We start from the raw sequence: 18835 nt of genomic DNA on the forward strand, positions 1-18835 counted from the left end.
ATATATATTTATTTATTTATCAGGGTTCACTTTAAGAGAATATTATACTTTCAATATACATATTATACATTCAATATTATATATTGAGAGATACATTGTGAGTGCTGGTTGGTGCACCTGGCTAAAAGGAGCTGGTAAGAACGCTGTAAATACATTTCCAATGAATATGGCTTCACCCACTCTCTGAAGCGGCTCTGTGGCTTGACGTTCAGGTAATGCAACAATGTAAGGATATCACAATGCAGTGCAGTTCCCTTTCTGCTCCTTCTCTCTATTTGTGTGCTCTTGATTTAGAAAATAGATTGAATTTGCAAGCCTTACAACCCTGATACCACCATTGTTTATTTTACCAAATTGTGACCTATTATCGTTTCTATTACTGTACTCAATCCTTGACCTTAATCCATGATCCTGAAGGAGTCTGCAGTCATTCCTACACACATATACACTTGTTTTATGGTCCATTCTACATGAAATGCAGTGTAAGTTTTTGTAAAGGTTTTGTTTGTGGGAGAAAACCACAATACCCAAACAAGTCTTTCAGACCAAAAAGGGAACTGTGCATACTCTGTGCAGCTACTGTCCTTACAAAGACCTGAACTGTGAAAGCTGCATTTAGAATGGCAAGCTAAGAACAAGCATTAGTTGTTAGCATTACTTGTTGACTTTCTGATGTTTTCCCATTACTGACATCTTCTCTTGTCTTACTGTGTAACCTGTATAGCAGAGGGCATTATGATTAAGGCAGGACCTTGCATCTTCATGTCAGAGCTCCTCACCTTTAGCGACCTTTAGGAAGCACAGGTCCATAGAAGCAGGTGAACACTTAAAGCGGTAGTAGTGACCTCTCCAAATGTCATCCTATGAAACCAGCTATATGAGACAGCAGTGCTTTAGATGAGCTTACACTGCATATTTAGAGCTATGAGTTTACATTACAGGAGTGCCTAACTGTTTCATATCAGAAAGTTTCTTTAGGGTTTGAAGACTATTGGTGACTTTTTTTCTAAATGTACCTTGTAAGCACTGCAGGACCACAGTGCAAAACAAATAACCATTGATATGTTGAAATGGCCGAAACATTTCAGCCTTGAGCTGGAGATTACTATCCATTTGTAGGTTTCACACATTACTTCTTTTTTATCCTCACAGGGCGCTGTCAGACCTCAACAAAGATGGCAAGATGGACCAGTTGGAGTTCTCCATAGCTATGAAACTCATCAAACTCAAGCTGCAAGGCCAGAATTTGCCAATGATCCTCCCAGCTGTTATGAAGCAGCCACCTGTCTTTTCGCCACTAATGTCCTCCCGCTATGGTAAGTCTTTCTAATTGTGTTCTGTAAACTGCCCTTCAGCCCATCTAGGTATAAAGTATTACTGTTAAATGAAAACACCAGATTCAGTAATATTAATAACTTTATAATTGCTACACAAGGAATTTTGTAGTTAAATTGAACTTTGCAATTTGCAGCCACTAATAATATGTACAATTGGCAGAAAATGCTAATGTTCTGAACACATTATGCAGAAACGCACTTTCTTATGCCTCCTTTACATTCACTAAAGCATAACATAAACTTGATGTCAAACTGCAATTGTATTTGCATTTAGAGTGCTTTTCCTTCTGAAACTCTTGCACATGCAAAGGGATTCACATGATTCTTTATTTTAAGACTTAAGCTGGTACTTAAGGTCAACACTCTATTTAAAATAGATTTTCATTATTTATTACCAAAACAGGTAGCAGAACATCTGCTGGTCCACTATACAACACAGTTGTGCGTGTCACAATGAATTTTAGGGATGATTGTGTGCCTTTCCATCTTCCAACCCGCCATCTCCCGTCCTTGGACAGCTTTTGACTTGTTGGTGGTTTACCTATTAGTGAAATCTTTGTGATTTGTATGGCTTGGTGTATGGTCAGAAGGACGTGTCAGCAAAAGCTGGGTGACTCACTTAACTTCCTAGAGGAACTTCTGTGTAAATAAATGTTACCAGTGAAGTGTTATGAAATTGATGTCCTTGTGTTTTTTTTTTTTTTTACTATCTCATATTTTTAACCTTATTTTGGCAGGGCTCTGTCATGGACCTTCAAACCTTTTTGGTATTATAAATAAAATAGTTTGCACCCTGCAGGATTTTGTGTCCCCACTGCACCATGTGGGTAGGCAGACGGCCTAAAGCACAGCAGCATTTTGTTTTACGGATTTAAAGTCCAATCACCATAGCAAAAAAAAAAAACTCAAAACAAACCTATCCAATTATATCACGAAGTAGTTCAACTCGTGGATGAACATAGTAAATATATTATTCCAGCTAAAAGAAAATGACAGCACTGCTAATGTGTTTCACTCTTCCTAGGGGCCCTGACCATAGCTGCGGTGAAAGTGTCCTGGGAGGTTAAAACACATTAATGGTGCCATCAAGGTTTTTGCATGCTGAAATAAAGTTAAATTTGGGACTATTACCAAATTGTGCCAGATTATATGCTCCATCCTGGGGTATTAAAGTTAATAGTCTATATGTTCCTTTCTGTGTATGTTTGTATTAACACAAAACATTGTGGCTGTAGATGGCACAAGTGTAGGTAGCATTCATAATGCATAAAAATTCATAGGAAAAATACAAGCCATTGTTTTACGTTTTGTGTTTAGGAATGGGGAGTATGCCAAACTTGTCCATGCCACCGTCTATGCCCACGTTGTTACCCCTTGCACCCACCAGTTTGCTGACCTCAATGAGCTCTCTGCCACCATTGCCTATGTCTAGTCCCTTGGTGCCTTCTGTCAGCTCATCTTCAACATTGCCAAATGGAACATCCAGTCTCTTGTCCTCTTTCCCTGTGCCTTTGTCCTCAAGTAAGTGTTTCTTCTTCATGTATTTCTGTTGTAATTGACAATGCTCCAGGTTTTTACACTCATTTTACATCGGATTATTTAGAAAGTCATTAATCGGCATCCGGTTGCTGTTATGGTATAAATGCCAAACCCGCAAGATACATTGTGAAAGTGTGGGGTGTACCTTTTATTGATGGTGACACATGTCCATGCTAGAGGCAGTAGTTACAATGTGTATATGTATGTCTCAGGGTATATATAACAACTTTGGGGGTGAATAGGTTTGCTGTAGAATTCTCATTTCAGCCTGCACCAGCTTCAGTGTACCCAAGATCAACACAATTGTACATTACTATATAAATGTGTGGCGTTTTTGTATATTTAAGGAGGGCCATGGCCACGGTGCATGACTACTGGTGCTTTTTAAATTAACTATGGTAAGAAAGAAAAAAGGCAAAGCCTGCAGAAGTTCACTGTAAGCATCAATACACATGGAGGAAATGGATTTCCAGTTTTTCAGAGTAGAAACTTTTTAATTTTGCCAAGAATTAGTTTGATTAGTTATGGGTAAAGTTGGCCTTTTTCATCCCAACTTCCTTAACCATGATATAGTAGTCACCTTTACTGCAGGTTGGCTGTATGCCCATATCACAAAATCAGCTGCAATGCCAGTACGTAAATATTAACTTTGGGCTTGTTAGTGGCAGACCTGTTCTTTTACTGACATATGAGTATCCCAAGCTTACATAGCAGTCGTGTAATTAGCTGTAGTATAAAAGAGGGTTTTTAGCAGTGAACAACTTGCTGTAAAAATATTCTATGATATAGTTTACACACGGAGCCATGTATGTGAATGTCTCATTGTTAATGTATGAATGTATTTCAGCACTGCCCCATAACAGCTCCCTCTCTCTAATGACCGGAGGATTCGGCAGTGTTAGCATGCAGAAGACTCAATCTCTTATTGACCTGGGCTCCAGCAGGTATGATTAACTGTCTGTCCTCATTCTAAAACAGTCACACTGAAACAAGAAAGATCAGTGATTATAAAGCACATTTTGGGTTTCCCCCCCAAAAATCTAAAACATTGCTCCTGCAATAAAATAATTTTCCAGAAAGCAGCAAATCTAACCTCCAATATCTTTAGGTTCTAAAACCTGCAGGAAAGCTTATAGCATTCATCAACTTCGGGAAAGTCAGATGTCTGTGTCCCCCTGCTAAGTGCTGTGGTTTCTTCTGGACCCTACACACTACAGGCCAGTTGAAGGGACCATTGAGTGTAGCGGGGGGACCAGGCATCTGACACAGGGATGTGAAGAATTTTACACCTGTTGGAGATTTAAGTATCCAGTGTTTTCTATTACAATAAGTGACATTCTCTTTTAAGTTGGTCATTAGGAATGTGTAAACATGTTGGGTATTGTAAATGCAATTTAGCTACATTTATTTTTAATCACAATTGCTAAAAATAATTTACCTGCTTTTATATCTGAATTTTAAAATTCTTATGCTGTAGTAAAGGGAATGACCAATTTAGTCCGGCTCTATTTCATTGCACAGTGCTGTCAGTGTAATGCTGTAAACATGCTTGGAGCAAAGGAGAATGCAAGGATTACCTAATCAGGGTGTTTCCATTCATTCAAAGCCAGGCTGGAAGAACAAGTTGACATTATGTTGTTCCTTCATAATACAGATGAATACACAACATGATAGTTACCCCAGACAAACCGTCTTGATCGTCTCAGGCGAAAATTAAGCCTGCGTACAACTGTCCCCTGACATCAAGTATCCGGATTTGTTAATGAAAGTGGGGACGACCACTGTACTTTTCTATGGTGGAGGATACAACATGAGGCCTCACTGTTGTCATGCCCTCCTCTCCATAGAACTGATCAGCACTGTGCTCACAAAGGATCATTTCCAGCAACATTATTCTAATGTGTGTACATGGCCTTAATCATATTTAATGAGACTTGTTCCTGTAATATTGAGGACAATTCGTAGACTGTCCATGTCACCTTTTCAGCTGCAAACCTGGCTGGTAAAGCTAAGAAATATCCTCAACATTACAAGAAGTCCAAATAAATGTGACTAACTACTGCTAGATATAACATGACCTGGATGAATAAGAACTTTCACACACACAATTGAGATAGTTGTAGAATGCTGAAGAATATGTGTAAATCACAGAAGTAGCTGTAAATTATCAGTTCTAATATTAATATTATTATTAATATTAATAAGCAGGATTTATATAGCACCAACATGTTATGCAGTGCTGTACAATAAATATATTCAATTGGCATTGAATATAGCTTTGAAGAACCAGTTGTCATTTATCTTTAGTTTCACTCACTCTGACTACATTTAAATAATAAGACGTTAATTTGTAGGCTGGCAAAGCTTCATGAAGTTCTTGTTGCTCTTCAGTGATTGCATGAGACCTGTCCTTTCATAAGCCTTTTGCTTCTGAGATTATATTGTGTTCAACCCAGAAATTTTTTTAAGCTGGGTGAAAAGAAATTGTAAGTAGGTGGTAACCCGTGTACTGTTACCTACCAAAAAGAGCCAAGTGGTTACTGAAAAGTGCTGAGTGGTGCGCCCGGCTAAAGGGGGCTGGGGAGAACACGAATATAATAAATGTATTCTCTCTATCCCTATTCACCCCAGAATTTTTTGAAAGCTGGGTGGGAGGAAGCTGTACGGGTGGCAGCCCCGGTATTGTGAGACAACTTTTATTGTTTTTTTTTTTTTTGTTTTTTGTTTTGTTTGTTTTTTTTTTTTATTGTTCTGTATGTCAGTATTGATCAAGGCTTTCCCGCAGTGCTGTACATTAAATAATGTGCTATGCTTTTCCTTTGGTTTTAGTTCTAATTCCTCATCTACCACTTCACTGACTGGTAACTCTCCCAAGTCCGGTAGCCTGGACTGGGCTGTTCCTCAGGCTGCCAGACTGAAGTACAGGCAGAAGTTTAACAGTCTTGATAAAGCCATGTCTGGCTATTTAACTGGTGAGTCCAACTATTTGTACTAAGACTGGTATTTTGTTTTTAATTACTGTACTTGTAATCCACCATCCTGAGTCATGGTAGCTTTACCACCGTATAACACTCTATGCAACAATACAGGCATAGATTTAGAAATGCATGTTCTTTAGTTCATGGTCCTTTTCTTCAGTTCATGCCAATGTAACAACCCTTGTGGCACCAGTGTGCCATCTGAAGTATTAGAATGTACAGACCCAAGGTATACCCAAGATATACTTAACCAAGATTCACCCAACGTTTACCAAAAAATATGTGTAGACACCACATAGGCTGACTTTGTCATGTCTGGAGGATGTTCCATATTATCCCAGCTAAACAGGTCTTTTATTAGGTTTCAATCATAAAGGCATCATGTGGGTGATATCTACAGTGGTCAATATTTTTAAAAAAGCTTAATTAGCATTGACCACTCCTTCTCCCTTAAAGGCCTTTTAGGATTTGCATAACCCCTCTAAAAAGTCAACCCGCTGCTTACATTAGGGCAAAGGGCACTTGAGGGCCTCTGGTATGTTTCTGGAAGCTTGCCGAGCCCTCCCGCTAGCCACAATCTGCCTGCATTGCTTAAAAATATTAGAAAACCCAGTGGTTACATCACTGTGTAAAAATAAGGAATATAATAAGAAAAAAAAGCCTTGGCTGTCAGACAAAGAGGTATGATTGCTGTTTTGTACTATGATACAGCTTGTAAGTTGCACAGAGCTGCATTGTGATTGAAGGGCAGGCATACTGCACTTGTATTTAAGGCTGCTTCATGTCTGCATAATCCTTACTACATTATACAAGCCGCCATCTGTTTCTCCTGTGAAATACAATTTGCAAAGAGTGTTATGCTTTATTTCATCTGTGAAGATTTGAGTTTATTTTGTAAATGGAATGTTTTTTTTATAATCATATTACCATAGCAGCACCATGGGGGTTAACTCAAAGGGGAGTCAATTAACACATTGACATTCTTAAAACAATAAGATATCTTTTCTTAACAGTGTTAGATCATTTGATATTGCACTTAATATTACACTATGCAGTCTCTATTGGATTGAAACAAACACATAGCCCCTGGTAGTCCTGCACCATGTGATCATTGCCTAGGCTTTGTGTCACATGATGGGTGTACAGGAATAATGTCTAAGTACTGCATGTATTGAAAATGATGATGTAAGCTGGTAACATGGATGGGAGGGCCAGATGTAGTTCATTTTCGGAATTCTTTGGAGGGCCAAAAAGAAAAAAAAGGCCTTGAGGGCCAGATTTGGCCCATTGGTCAGAGTTTGGCACCCCTGCTTTAGTGGTTCTCTGAGCTGGCATTTAAAGGAAATTTGTGAAATCGCATGTAAATTTCTGTGTGTACAGCCAATACCTGTCATACAGTGAGGGAAAGAAGTATTTGATCCCCTGCTGATTTTGTACATTTGCCCTCTGACAAAGAAATGACCAGTCTATAATTGTAAAGGTAGGTTTATTGTAGGTGTTAGAGACAATACCCATCAGTGTACCTGTGTGGCAACTTTTCTGGTTAGTTAAGTTCTTTGAACTTTGTTTTTACATGACTAAAGCAGCTTTCCTCCAATTTTATACAATACTTTAATCAGTTAAACATTTAGTTTTATGTACTGTTACAAAATAATAAAACTATTTTGCATTTGTTTTTCAGGTTCTCAAGTAAAGAATGCCCTGGTACAATCTAACCTTTCCCAGACCCAGCTGGCAACTATATGGTAAGGAAGGAACACATGTTTGTACCGAGAAGTGGGATCATGTACCAGCAAGAACTGTCTTTATTTTCCATCATGGAGAATATGGCAGGGATATTTTTGTTGTTGATGTGACGAAAATTCAAAAATCTCATTCATAGTCTCTAGGAGATACAAGAAGCTAGGAAATCAGTATTGCCAAAAGTAGGTGTCACTGCAGAATTACAGGGGTGCCACTTCTACTTCCCTAAATGTAGATTAGCCTATGCTTAGGCTGGGTACACACGTGCGATAATTGTCATTGTAAAGAACCTTTCACGATCCTTTCCAACAACAAAAGCCTGCACAATGAATAACGATACATACAGCCCCATCCTGCTTTATAGAAAGGGGAGGGAGAGAACGACAGAGTGGCTCCCCTCTGCACTCTCTCCCCCCTTCACTTTCATTACAATTGTTTTTCATTTGTCTGTGGGTCTGCCAGGACAATCATTGGGACAACGAGCGCTGTACACACAGATTCTCGTCCGATATCGGCCCTGAGGCAATTATCGGATGAGAATCATCTGACGTGTGTACGTAGCCTTCGGGAGCGTGCTAGGTAAGTGTGCCTGTCCTGTTCCTAATTGCAGTCTTTCTGCACTCACTCCGAGTCCCAGTGACCTAATGTTTATGTGACTATCATCACTTGTGCCCATGCCATGCAGTCTCGGGTAGATCCCTTTTGCCAAGGTTTTTCTCTTCCAGTTCCTAAGAGAACCCCATCTCTAGAAAGCAAAAGAGAAATGTCTACGTCATGCAGCCAGAAAGAAAAACTCCAAATTGACGTCTCAGAGCTTACACAGGACTGAGCATTCTCACTTCTTTTGTAACTAATCTAGGCTAATAACTAGATATCTGGGCTGTCATTCGGAAAAATAGGAGCAAGTCACATGTTCAGCGTGACTTATTCATTTTTTTGTATTTCTCTGTGTCCCAAAAGCTGAACAGAGCACTAGGGGAGTGGCGAGGCGCAAAAGTGTGTATGTGCTGCGGCCATGGAAAGTTACCATTACTTTGCCCCGCATGGACAACTTAATATGTCGCTTTAAAAGCATGTGAAGCAAAATAATGAATGCTTTATTAGAACTTGTTTGGCATTCAACAGTAGGTTTAATAGGTCATAGAGCATATCAGTACTGCTGTCCCCACCAGTGACCTCCACTAAACAAACTTCTCCCAGCATCACATAAAAGTCTTTCTGCACAAAGTCCTGTGTTTGTTCAAGTAAGCATCAATAAATGGCAAGTCTCAGTCATGAGACCGGATGTGAGCAGGCATAGTCACATACCCTGCAAGACATGATTAGAAACAAAGGAAGGAAGGCACGCTGTGTTTAGGGAAATCCTTCCCTGTTTTCTGCACAGCCATGTACAAATAACAAAACTTTTATCTGTGCATAGAGGAGATGCTCAGGGACAAAACACATCCAGCTAATCAGGAATATTTCTTGTAACATATTAATAATAAAAAATAGGGAGAAAACAGGAAAGCTGACAATTATACATATACAGAGGGTCTTTCTGATACCTGAAGATTCCTAAAATATTCTTTTGCACCTTGTATAATTTAATATAGAAAAGGTCCACCTTCAGCTTAATGTATTCATCCAAATACATATGTTGTATGTTTAAAAATCTTGTTCTTTTGTAGAATTTATTGTTATAAATGCACAAAGGAGCAGCCATGTTTGCTCATAGCATCTAAAGACTTCTACTTTGTAGCACTTGCACGGTGGTTGTGCTTGACTGCTACTTTTCACTTTGCAATGTGTGGCCTGTTTTTTAAATGAGCTAAGAGCAGTGGGACTATTAACCTCCATTATTCAGTTAGGTAGCAAATAACTATTCACTTATTTAATCTGCATATTTATAAAGTGTTCAAAATGAACAGGAATTTACGTTTATTTTATTGGGATGGTTGGAATATTTACACCAGTGTCTTTTTAACATGGGGGTACCCTTGAAATAACTTTCAGGTCTTCAAGGAACCCTGGCTATAATTTCTATAATCACAGCTCACAGTATATTCACTTGGTTGTCAGTGGGAAGAATGACACTATTAAAGATAGCCAAAAAGATCATTGGTATTGGGGAGGAACCCTAGGGTTCCATGAACCCTGGTTGAGAAACTGATCTACAGTATTTAAAAGGTACAATTTACTTGCACAGGGAAATAATGTTTTGTTTTTTGTTTTTTTATTACTGGGATTTTGGAATGTTATGAAATTGGTTATATCTGCCTTTTTCTTTTCTCATAGGTCTCTTGCAGATATTGATCGGGATGGAAAGCTGAAAGCAGATGAGTTTGTGCTAGCCATGCATTTAACGGACATGGCAAAAGCTGGCCAGCCTCTTCCGCTGACTCTGCCTCCAGACTTTGTTCCCCCTTCATTTCGGTATGTCCTTTTTCCTTTTGTGCTACTGTGAGAAGGGGTCAGTTTCCTCTAAAAACTGCTTCTCGCCCTTTCATAATCATGTAAGATCTTCAAATCTAGTTCCTACCCCAGTTGTTATGCAAATATTACAAGATTTAAAAAAGTTACCAATGTTGTGGTGATTGGTTATTGTGTGATGTATAGTTAGGTCTGCAGTATCACTAGGCAGCAAGTTGTCTTTCCTGCAGTTTATCTGTAGTGTTCAGACTTTGGTAACGGAACTTTAGCATAGCGCAGAGTCCTGATAAGACGGCAACCAGGCCTCTGCTACTTCCTTTTATGTGATGCCAACTACTTCTTAGAGATACTGTAGTGTTAGGGCATACAGTGTAGGCAGACATTGCACAGCTGTAGCTTCATGGGCTGCACCGGGTGTATGAGAAGGGCAAGGTAAGTACACCAGCAGCTAATACACAGCTGTAACTACATGGGCTGTATCGGGAGCATGGGCAGGACAAGGTAAGTACACTAACAGCAAATACACAAATGTAACTGTATTGGTTTTATGATTGGAGCAAGGTTGTTGCAGGTTGTACACTAGCATCTAATACACAGCTGTAACTTCATGGAGTGTTCTGTGTGTGAGGGGAGCAAGGTAAGTATACTATTATTATTATTATTATTATTATTAATAAACAGGATTTACATAACACCAACATATTACACAGCGCTGTACATTAAATAGGGGTTGCAAATGACAGACAGATACAGACAGTGACACAGAAGGAGGAGAAGATCCTGCCCCGAAGAGCTTACAATCTTAGGAGTAGCTTTTGCACAGCTAACCGCTAATAAAAAGCTGTGGAAAAGTGAACACTTCGGCCTTGCACCACTAGGGTCTTGGATTTAAATATCAGCCATGACACTACCTGCTTGCTCCCCCCTTGTTTGCATTGGATTTCTCTAGGTCTTGGTTTCTTCCCACATCCCAAAAACATACCGGGAGGATAATAGTCCACGTTATGAACTTGTTATATTTTTTTACTTAGGTTCTATATTGCCATTTGTATGTTTGGCATTGTAGGTAAAATACTTATAGTTTATTATCCTGATAGATCCAGTACTTGGGGGGCTGTACAGTTTGCTGCATATTGTGACTATATGTGCTACCATTTTTATAATGATTATTCTAATTGGCCATTTTTTTCCTGCCCAGCCTACATTTCTTTGTGAATAACCTGTGGCCAATATTTAAGTTTTTTTTTGTTTTGTCGTTTTAGTGGTTCTGATCCCATTAATGGAACACTACCCACCTACCATAGAATGCAGGAAGAGGAACCCCCTCAGAAGAAGTCAGCAGGTAACATCTGGGCTGGATTACCTTGTAACTTCTAAGATTCTTCATGAATTCACATCTAACCACTTTATAATTATAATAGAAAGAGTCCCATGAGACTTAATACTAATATGCTACTTAATGCTGAAGCCCTGTAATGGCATTCAACAAAAGGAAAAAAAAGAGATGAGGGGTTTCTTTGGCAAATAAACCTGGAAGTTTACTTATAGGTTTTTTTTTTTAGTTAATCACTACGAAACTTCATTGTTTGCCAAAGAAACCCTCTTTTTATCTCTTTTTTTTTTCTTCTCCTTTTTGTTAAGTAGCACCCTAATTTTACTTTTATCCACACCATCTTTTCATTTGTTACACAGGAGGAAATATGTAATATATATGTATATGTTTTAAAATAATGCACAGATTGTCTCCTTGTAGGCGAGGCTCTGTGATGTAGCTGGTGTTCATAAACTAAGCTTTTTGCAGAATCCTTGCCGACAGGCCTTTGATGTTATCTGTGCTTTGGCTATTAACACCAGTAAACAAGCTTGTCCATGTTTTGATTTTAAAGTGACATTTGAAGAAAAGAGAAAGGAGAACATGGAGAGGGGTAACCAGGAACTTGAGAAGAGACGTCAGGTCCTGCTTGAGCAGCAGCAGAGGGAAGCTGAACGAAAGGCTCAGAAAGAAAGGGAAGAACAGGAGCGCAGAGAGCGAGAATGGCAAGAGCAGGAGCGCAAGAAGCAGCTGGAGATGGAGAGGCGTCTGGAAAAGCAGCGTGAGCTGGAGAGACTGAGGGAAGAGGAGAAGAGGAAAGAGATTGAAAGACGAGAGGTCAGTTCCCTGTTTTGTAATGAGATGTTTGGACCCTTAGGATATCAGATCCTTCTTTTTATGTGCTAAGGCATGTAAAAGGAAGAATATGATTGGCGCTGATGACAAAATACATTTTTTATTTAAACCAAGGGTTCTTAACCTAATTGTAGACCTGTAGACCAATTCCATACCTGTATTACGTGGTTCCCATTTCTTCATGGACTACCAATACCTTCAGATAAGAACCCTGGGATTAGATTTCTTCAGACAAGAGACCCCTAATTTGCTTTCCCTGCAATTATTCAATTAGATCACATTACTTGATGACTCCACACATACCATGATTTATAACCTTAATTGGTGCCCACAGAGGATAGGGAGCTACCATATAATAATTGACTAGAAAATGTTTGTATCTTCCTGCAGGCTGCAAAGCAAGAGCTGGAACGTCAACGGAAGCAAGAGTTGGAAAGGATTCGCCGCCAAGAGCTTTTCAACCAGAGGAACAGAGAGCAAGAGGAAATCATCAGACTGAAGTCTAAGAAAAAGAGCTTGCAGTTAGAGCTGGAAGCACTGGTGAGGAATGCTTAAAGACCTGCTTTTTGGGAGTACTTTCTGCTTGTTTGGCCCTGTTTTTGGCAGTGCCTTTCCCCCACCTGGAAGTAAACTTGGCCTGCAGTGATGTAAAATTCTCAAAGGCTTGTAGACACTAGGAAAGGACACGGGGATACAGGTTATATGGTATTAGACTGATTTCTGCTCTATTTGTAGGAACCCTTGATAAAACAGCACTTAAAATGGCTCTTATCTATGGTTAATGACACGCTTGCAGTCCCTCTAGCTGTTGACAGTAATGAAATAACTAAAAAATGGGGAAAAAAAACCCACTCACCTGCTTCTATGCTACCACTCCTACAGAGGACAGATTAGGGAGGCATCGCTACATTCTATGTCCTGCGTTTCGGTCAATGAGGGAGCAATGCAGCAATGGAAACAGACAAGTGACTTTTTAATCATTGCTGTTGCAAGTTTCAAATGTCATATTTTTTCATGTCAAGATAGCTCTGTCTTGACCACTACAGTTATCCCTTTTCTAAACACATTGTTTTATTTTTATCCTAATTTAGGAGGAAAAGCATCAGCAAATCACACTCAGAGTCCAAGATGTCAGATGTAGAAAGCAAACAAGGAAAAATGAGCTGGATAACATAGATAAAAAATGTGACCTGGGAATTATGGAGATCAAGCAACTCCAGCAACAGCTTCAGGTAACCACTCTATACTATAATCTGTCCATTTGATATAATAATGTTTATTCACAGTGTTCAACCCTGAATTTTTTTTTTTTTTTTTTTTTACTGAATGTGAAGAAAATGTAGGTGGGTGGCAGCCCCTGTATTGTGGCCTAACTCTTCAGTCGTCACTCAAAAACAGCCGGGCAATTACTGAAAAGTGCCGGGTGGTGCTCCCAGCTAAAAGTGGCTGCAGAGAACACCGATTCATATATTGGCAACACATCCATACATCACTTTTACAATGTCCAAAATCATGTCACTAATGGTTCCTCTGAGGAGCTCGCGATTTAATGTCTATACTATAGTTATGTCCTTAATGTAGTCTAAGGCCAGTTTTTGGGGGAAGTCAATTAACCTAACTGCATGTTTTTTGGCTGTTGGGAGAACATCGGCGTGCCCAGGGGGCACAATGCAAGCATGAGGTATAATGTTCTTTCAAAATTACTTCAATTAATATTAATAATTTCATGTAAATTATATTCATGCAGATATATTCATATAGCCATTATTCTGATTTATAAACACAGATGTAAGTGTGTGTTGCTTTTGGTAAACATCTTTACTAATGTGTACTGTGGGAAGCGGTTGGGTTATTATGTTATTGTTACACTTGAATGTGCAAAAACAAGAAGTCATTCTTTAAACATTTTGTCAGATATTCATTTTGAAACATTGGACTATATAGTCTACAAAGTGTGGTTTTCTTGCCCTTAGTTCTTAGGAATGGGTGTCAAGGTTTAGTATTCATGTTTGACACTTGTCCCCTCAGTTCCTGGCTTATGTTAGAAGGAATGCCTGTTGAGGTAGCATTTCTAGTCTGTAGCATTGTTCCACAGAGGCAATACTTATGTGAAAGCATTATCATTTTAAACTTTAGCCTACCAAGCATTTCAGTAATTGCCATCTAAAATTTGACACTATATGACAAAAAGTTTGTGAATACCTGACCATCACACCTTACTGGATATCCTATTCCAAAACCATTGACCATAATATGGCTATAACAGTTCTGGCGTGTGTCTCTTAGAATTGTGGTCTTTTATCCTTTTTTATCTTTTATATCTCTTTTATCCTGATCTTTTATCAGGTCGATGTCTGATGTATGAAAGGCCCTGTCTTACATTCAGCATCCCAATTCATCCATAAAGTATTCAGTAAGGTTGTGGTCCGAGCTTTAGCATTCCTCCACAACAAACTCTTCAGACCATTCATTTATACATATGGATTTGTGCACAGGGTCATACTAGAACAAAAATGGTCTTCTACAAACAGCTGGAGGAACACAATCGCCTTTATTGTCATTGTCTGCTGAAAGATAACTAGTACCCTTCACTGAAAACACCTGAACTCAATAATTTTGGAAGGGTGGTCACATCTTTAGCCTTTTTGGCAGGTATGGTGATTAGGTATATTTGCTTTACATGAGTTCCAGTAAATTTGGTAAGCCATCTGTACATTGGAGACAATTCATAGCTGTTTACAGTTTTCTGGAATGTTGATGTAATCCCTGTAATTTTTTTATTCCAGGAATATCAGAATAAATTAATCAGTCTTGCTCCAGAGAAACAAGCACTAAATGAGAAGATCAAACAGCTGCAGTTGGGCAATTCAACAGGTAAGTTGTTTTCCGCTTCCTCATTTAAATTAGAATACCCAGTTTTATCAAAGCAAGATAATCCCCTCTTGTTAACCTACTTTACAAGAATTTGGCAGTATATAAACTATATCTGTGCTCTTCCTGAAATAGGTTAATAATCCCTGTGAAGTAAATACATTTCACCAGCTCAGCGTCTCAAAAGTGTCTCTGCAAAGACCAAACTTGCAGTGCAATGTGGATGTCTGTAATCTGTGCAAACTTCTGGGAAAGCAGTGAGGCAATTGTATGAGCAGGGGGGGTTCTAGGAATTTTTTTCAGTATACTAGTTGCAAGGTAGATGTGAATACTATTTAGTTTTTTAGCATATGATGGCTGTTGTAGTTTATATCAGTATTTCAGCTTTAATGGGTTGTAGATATTTGCTGTGTGTGCAATACATTTAGTTACAATAAACAGGCTTGGATGCAGTTTTCTTTATTTGTGGTAAGAAAAAGACACTTATTTAATGTGCCTTAATGTGCAATTGATTCATTATTAACACCTCTGGTAAGGCAAATACTTTCTTCCAATCCTTCAAAGCCCCAGCACTTTTAATAGATTAGGCCTGATTACCTTTACCAATTCATCAGCTTTAAAGGAGCTATAAATCCCTGTATGCATTTACCAGCACTGGTGGGCAACTAACAATTGCTGAAAAATACTTGAAATGTTTCCATTGATTCTTGTGTTTGATCCACAATTAGATAATTCAAATTCGGGTTTGTTTGGTATTCATAAGAAGATGGCAGAGAAGGATGGCATATGCCAGAGACTACGGGAGCAGCTGGATGCTCTGGAGAAAGAGACTTCCTCCAAACTCAAAGAGATGGACTCCTTTAACAACCAACTAAAGGTATGGAACCATGAAATAGGGCTCAAAATATTTAGGCCCCAATTAGCATTGTCCATATTGGCTCACAGTCACATTTAGCTAAACTACTAAAAAAATAAAAAGCTGATACTGGATTTTTGTTACGGTCCATCTCTCTTGGTAAGCTCTGCCCACAGTCGAAGAGAACTTGAAATTTTTGTTTGCCTTAAGTAAAACTGGGACTGGGGAGTGAAATGACCTCTATGATTCGATAGTGAAGCAATGTTCTCTCCAAAACTGTTATTTTCTCCCATCAGCATGTTACCTATTTGCACTTGGCCATGACAGTACAACTGACTGGCTCCTTGTGCTGCGTCTCATTTCTGCTGTGCAGGACTGCAAAAGGCTTAGGACTTTTTAAGTCCATTAAAAAATGGATTTGATGGTGGGCACATAAATCATATTTTTTTGGTAGGGTAATGAAGAGATAACATTTATTTCAAGATTTTTACTGTCTCTTTCTTTTTGGGAGGTTTCCCTTTACTTCCCGTACCAGTAACCAAAATACAGTTAGGTCCATAAATATTTGGACAGACAACTTTTTTTCTAATTTGGGTTCTGTACATTACCCCAATTAATTTTAAATGCAGTTGAACTGCAGACTTTCAACTTTCATTCAGTGGGTTGAACAAAAAGATAGCAGAAAAATATGAGGAACTAAAGCCTTTTTTTTTACACAGGGGCTTAAATGTAATTGGACAGATTGACTCAAAGGCTATTTATTGGGTTGGTGTGGGCAATTCCTTTGTTATGTAAATATCAATTAAGCAGATAAAAGGCCTTGAGTTGTTTGGGGGGGGTTGCTTGTTTGTGGAAGATTTTGCTGTGAACAGACAACATGCGGTCAGAGGAGCTCTCCATGCAGGTGAAACAAGCCATCCTTAAGCTACAAAAACAGAAAAAACCCATCCGAGAAATTGCTACAATATTAGGAGTGGCAAAATCTACAGTTTGGTACATCATGAGAAAGAAACAAAGCGCTGGTGGGCTCAGCAAAGCCAAAAGACCTGGAAATCCACGGAAGACAACAGTGGTGGATGATCGCAGAATCATTTCCATGGTGAAGAGAAACCCCTTCACAACAGCCAACCAAGTGAACAACACTCTCCAGGAAGTAGGCCTATCGATATCCAAGTCTACCATAAAGAGAAGATGGTGGCAAGAAAAAAGTATGGGGAAGGCGTGGCCGCCAGTGGCACTGGGACACTAGTGTTTATCCATGATGTGACACAGGAAAGAAGCAGCCGAATGAATTCTGAGGTGTTCAGAGACATACTGTCTGCTCAAATCCAGCTAAATGCAGTCACATTGATTGGGAGGCGTTTCATAATACAGATGGACAATGACCCAAAACATACAGCCAAAGCAACCCAGAAGTTTATAAAAGCAAAGAAGTGGAATATTCTTGAATGGCCAAGTCAGTCACCTGATCTGAACCCAATTGAGCATGCATTTCACTTATTGAAGACTAAACTTCAGACAGAAAGGCCCACAAACAAACAGCAACTGAAAGCGGCTGCAGTAAAGGCCTGGCAGAACATTAAAAAGGTGGAAACCCAGCATCTGGTGATGTCCATGAGTTCAAGACTACAGGCTGTCCATTACCAGCAAAGGGTTTTCAACCAAGTATTAGAAATGAACATTTTATTTTCAGCTTTTTAATTTGTCTAATTACTTTTGAGCCCCTCTGAATTGTTTCATTTAAAATTAATTGTGGGAATGTACAGAACCAAAATTGGAAAAAAGTTGTCTCTGTCCAAATATAAATATTTATGGACCTAACTGTAAATCAAAGTAAAATGGTTTTAACTGGTGATGGATGAAAGATGGAAATGGACCTTTGTTTAATTTAGGGACGATTATATCCGAATGCACGCTAAAGGCCAGAGCCAATATACATATCACCAGCAACAGCAAAACCACTGTATGCCCTACGTAAGCAAGGGCATCACTCCCAAACAAGCCAGAGAGTAGTACAATGTAGTAAGCCAAATAGTTCTACAATGTATGTTCCGGTTCAAGTGAACCGGCAATGGTCAAAGGTTAAAAGCTATCATTGCTAACCTGTTTTTGAGGAGACATTAACCATGCCTCATTACACCCCCCACAGTAAAGTATACTCATGCATTCTACTACACCCTGAGCAAGCTTTGATGTTTGTTCTCAGGCTTTGGCCCTGTCATAGTACAAAGTTATTCAATTTGTAGGAGCAACAGAGGCTCTGTTGGAGCAGGGAGTTGGTGAGGAAATACGGATAAGTGACTGTATCCCTGGGGCTATTAGGAGGATATTAGGAGGCATGATCACTTCTTCTGTATAGAGAAAGCGATTGTGACTCTTTTTTGGTTTGGTTGTCTTCCAGATCCTTGCTTCACTAATCAGTCATTTACTTTTGATAAATATGCAAAATGGGTATTCTGATTTTATAAACTTTTACTGCCTGCATACTTGCTCCAGGTTAGTAACTGGTGGAATACAGAACCTAGGATAAAGGAGATCAGTCAGTAGTTACAAACTTAATTTAAAAATCAGATCCTTTTTTTCTTATCTTTTAAAAAGAGAATTCTCAGCTTTTCCTACACAAAGCCCAATGCACAGTTCATGTGGTCCCTGACTGCATCTTTTGGTACTAGGAGGTATTACATTTAATGGCTTCTCTGTCTGCCTTATCTTCCAGTGTGACAATATGGATGACTCTGTTCTGCAGTGCCTTTTGTCTCTTCTCAGCTGTCTCAACAATCTCTTCCTCTTACTTAAGGTTAATTCAATTTCTATGTCCTCCTCACCTGTCTAACCCTTCACTTTCTTGTATATCATTTCTTGCTTTCCATTTCCTGTGTGAATGTGAGTTACTGAATGTGGGTACTGTGTGGTCTTTGAGGTATTAAACATT

General features: G+C 39.0%; 1 protein-coding gene across 8 annotated transcripts in view; it reads left to right on the plus strand.

The window, feature by feature from the left end:
- The window catches only part of ITSN2 (intersectin 2), a 111120-nt gene that overhangs the window by 46640 nt on the left and 45645 nt on the right, over nucleotides 1–18835 (plus strand). For 6 of the 8 annotated variants that reach the window (XM_072407450.1, XM_072407448.1, XM_072407452.1 and 3 more), the window contains 12 exons: nucleotides 1153–1316; nucleotides 2655–2858; nucleotides 3724–3820; nucleotides 5706–5848; nucleotides 7536–7599; nucleotides 9875–10012; nucleotides 11272–11351; nucleotides 11896–12158; nucleotides 12567–12716; nucleotides 13268–13408; nucleotides 14963–15050; nucleotides 15776–15924. In XM_072407450.1, the coding sequence (XP_072263551.1) occupies nucleotides 1153–1316; nucleotides 2655–2858; nucleotides 3724–3820; nucleotides 5706–5848; nucleotides 7536–7599; nucleotides 9875–10012; nucleotides 11272–11351; nucleotides 11896–12158; nucleotides 12567–12716; nucleotides 13268–13408; nucleotides 14963–15050; nucleotides 15776–15924 (1681 nt within the window). Of the gene's footprint in view, nucleotides 1–1152; nucleotides 1317–2654; nucleotides 2859–3723; nucleotides 3821–5705; nucleotides 5849–7535; nucleotides 7600–9874; nucleotides 10013–10360; nucleotides 10511–11271; nucleotides 11352–11895; nucleotides 12159–12566; nucleotides 12717–13267; nucleotides 13409–14962; nucleotides 15051–15775; nucleotides 15925–18619; nucleotides 18701–18835 lie in introns of those variants that run through there. The other 2 variants (XM_072407456.1, XM_072407454.1) reach the window with 2 other exon arrangements.

Source organism: Pyxicephalus adspersus, chromosome 4 (assembly GCF_032062135.1).
Source record: "Pyxicephalus adspersus chromosome 4, UCB_Pads_2.0, whole genome shotgun sequence".
Classification (NCBI taxonomy): domain Eukaryota; kingdom Metazoa; phylum Chordata; class Amphibia; order Anura; family Pyxicephalidae; genus Pyxicephalus; species Pyxicephalus adspersus.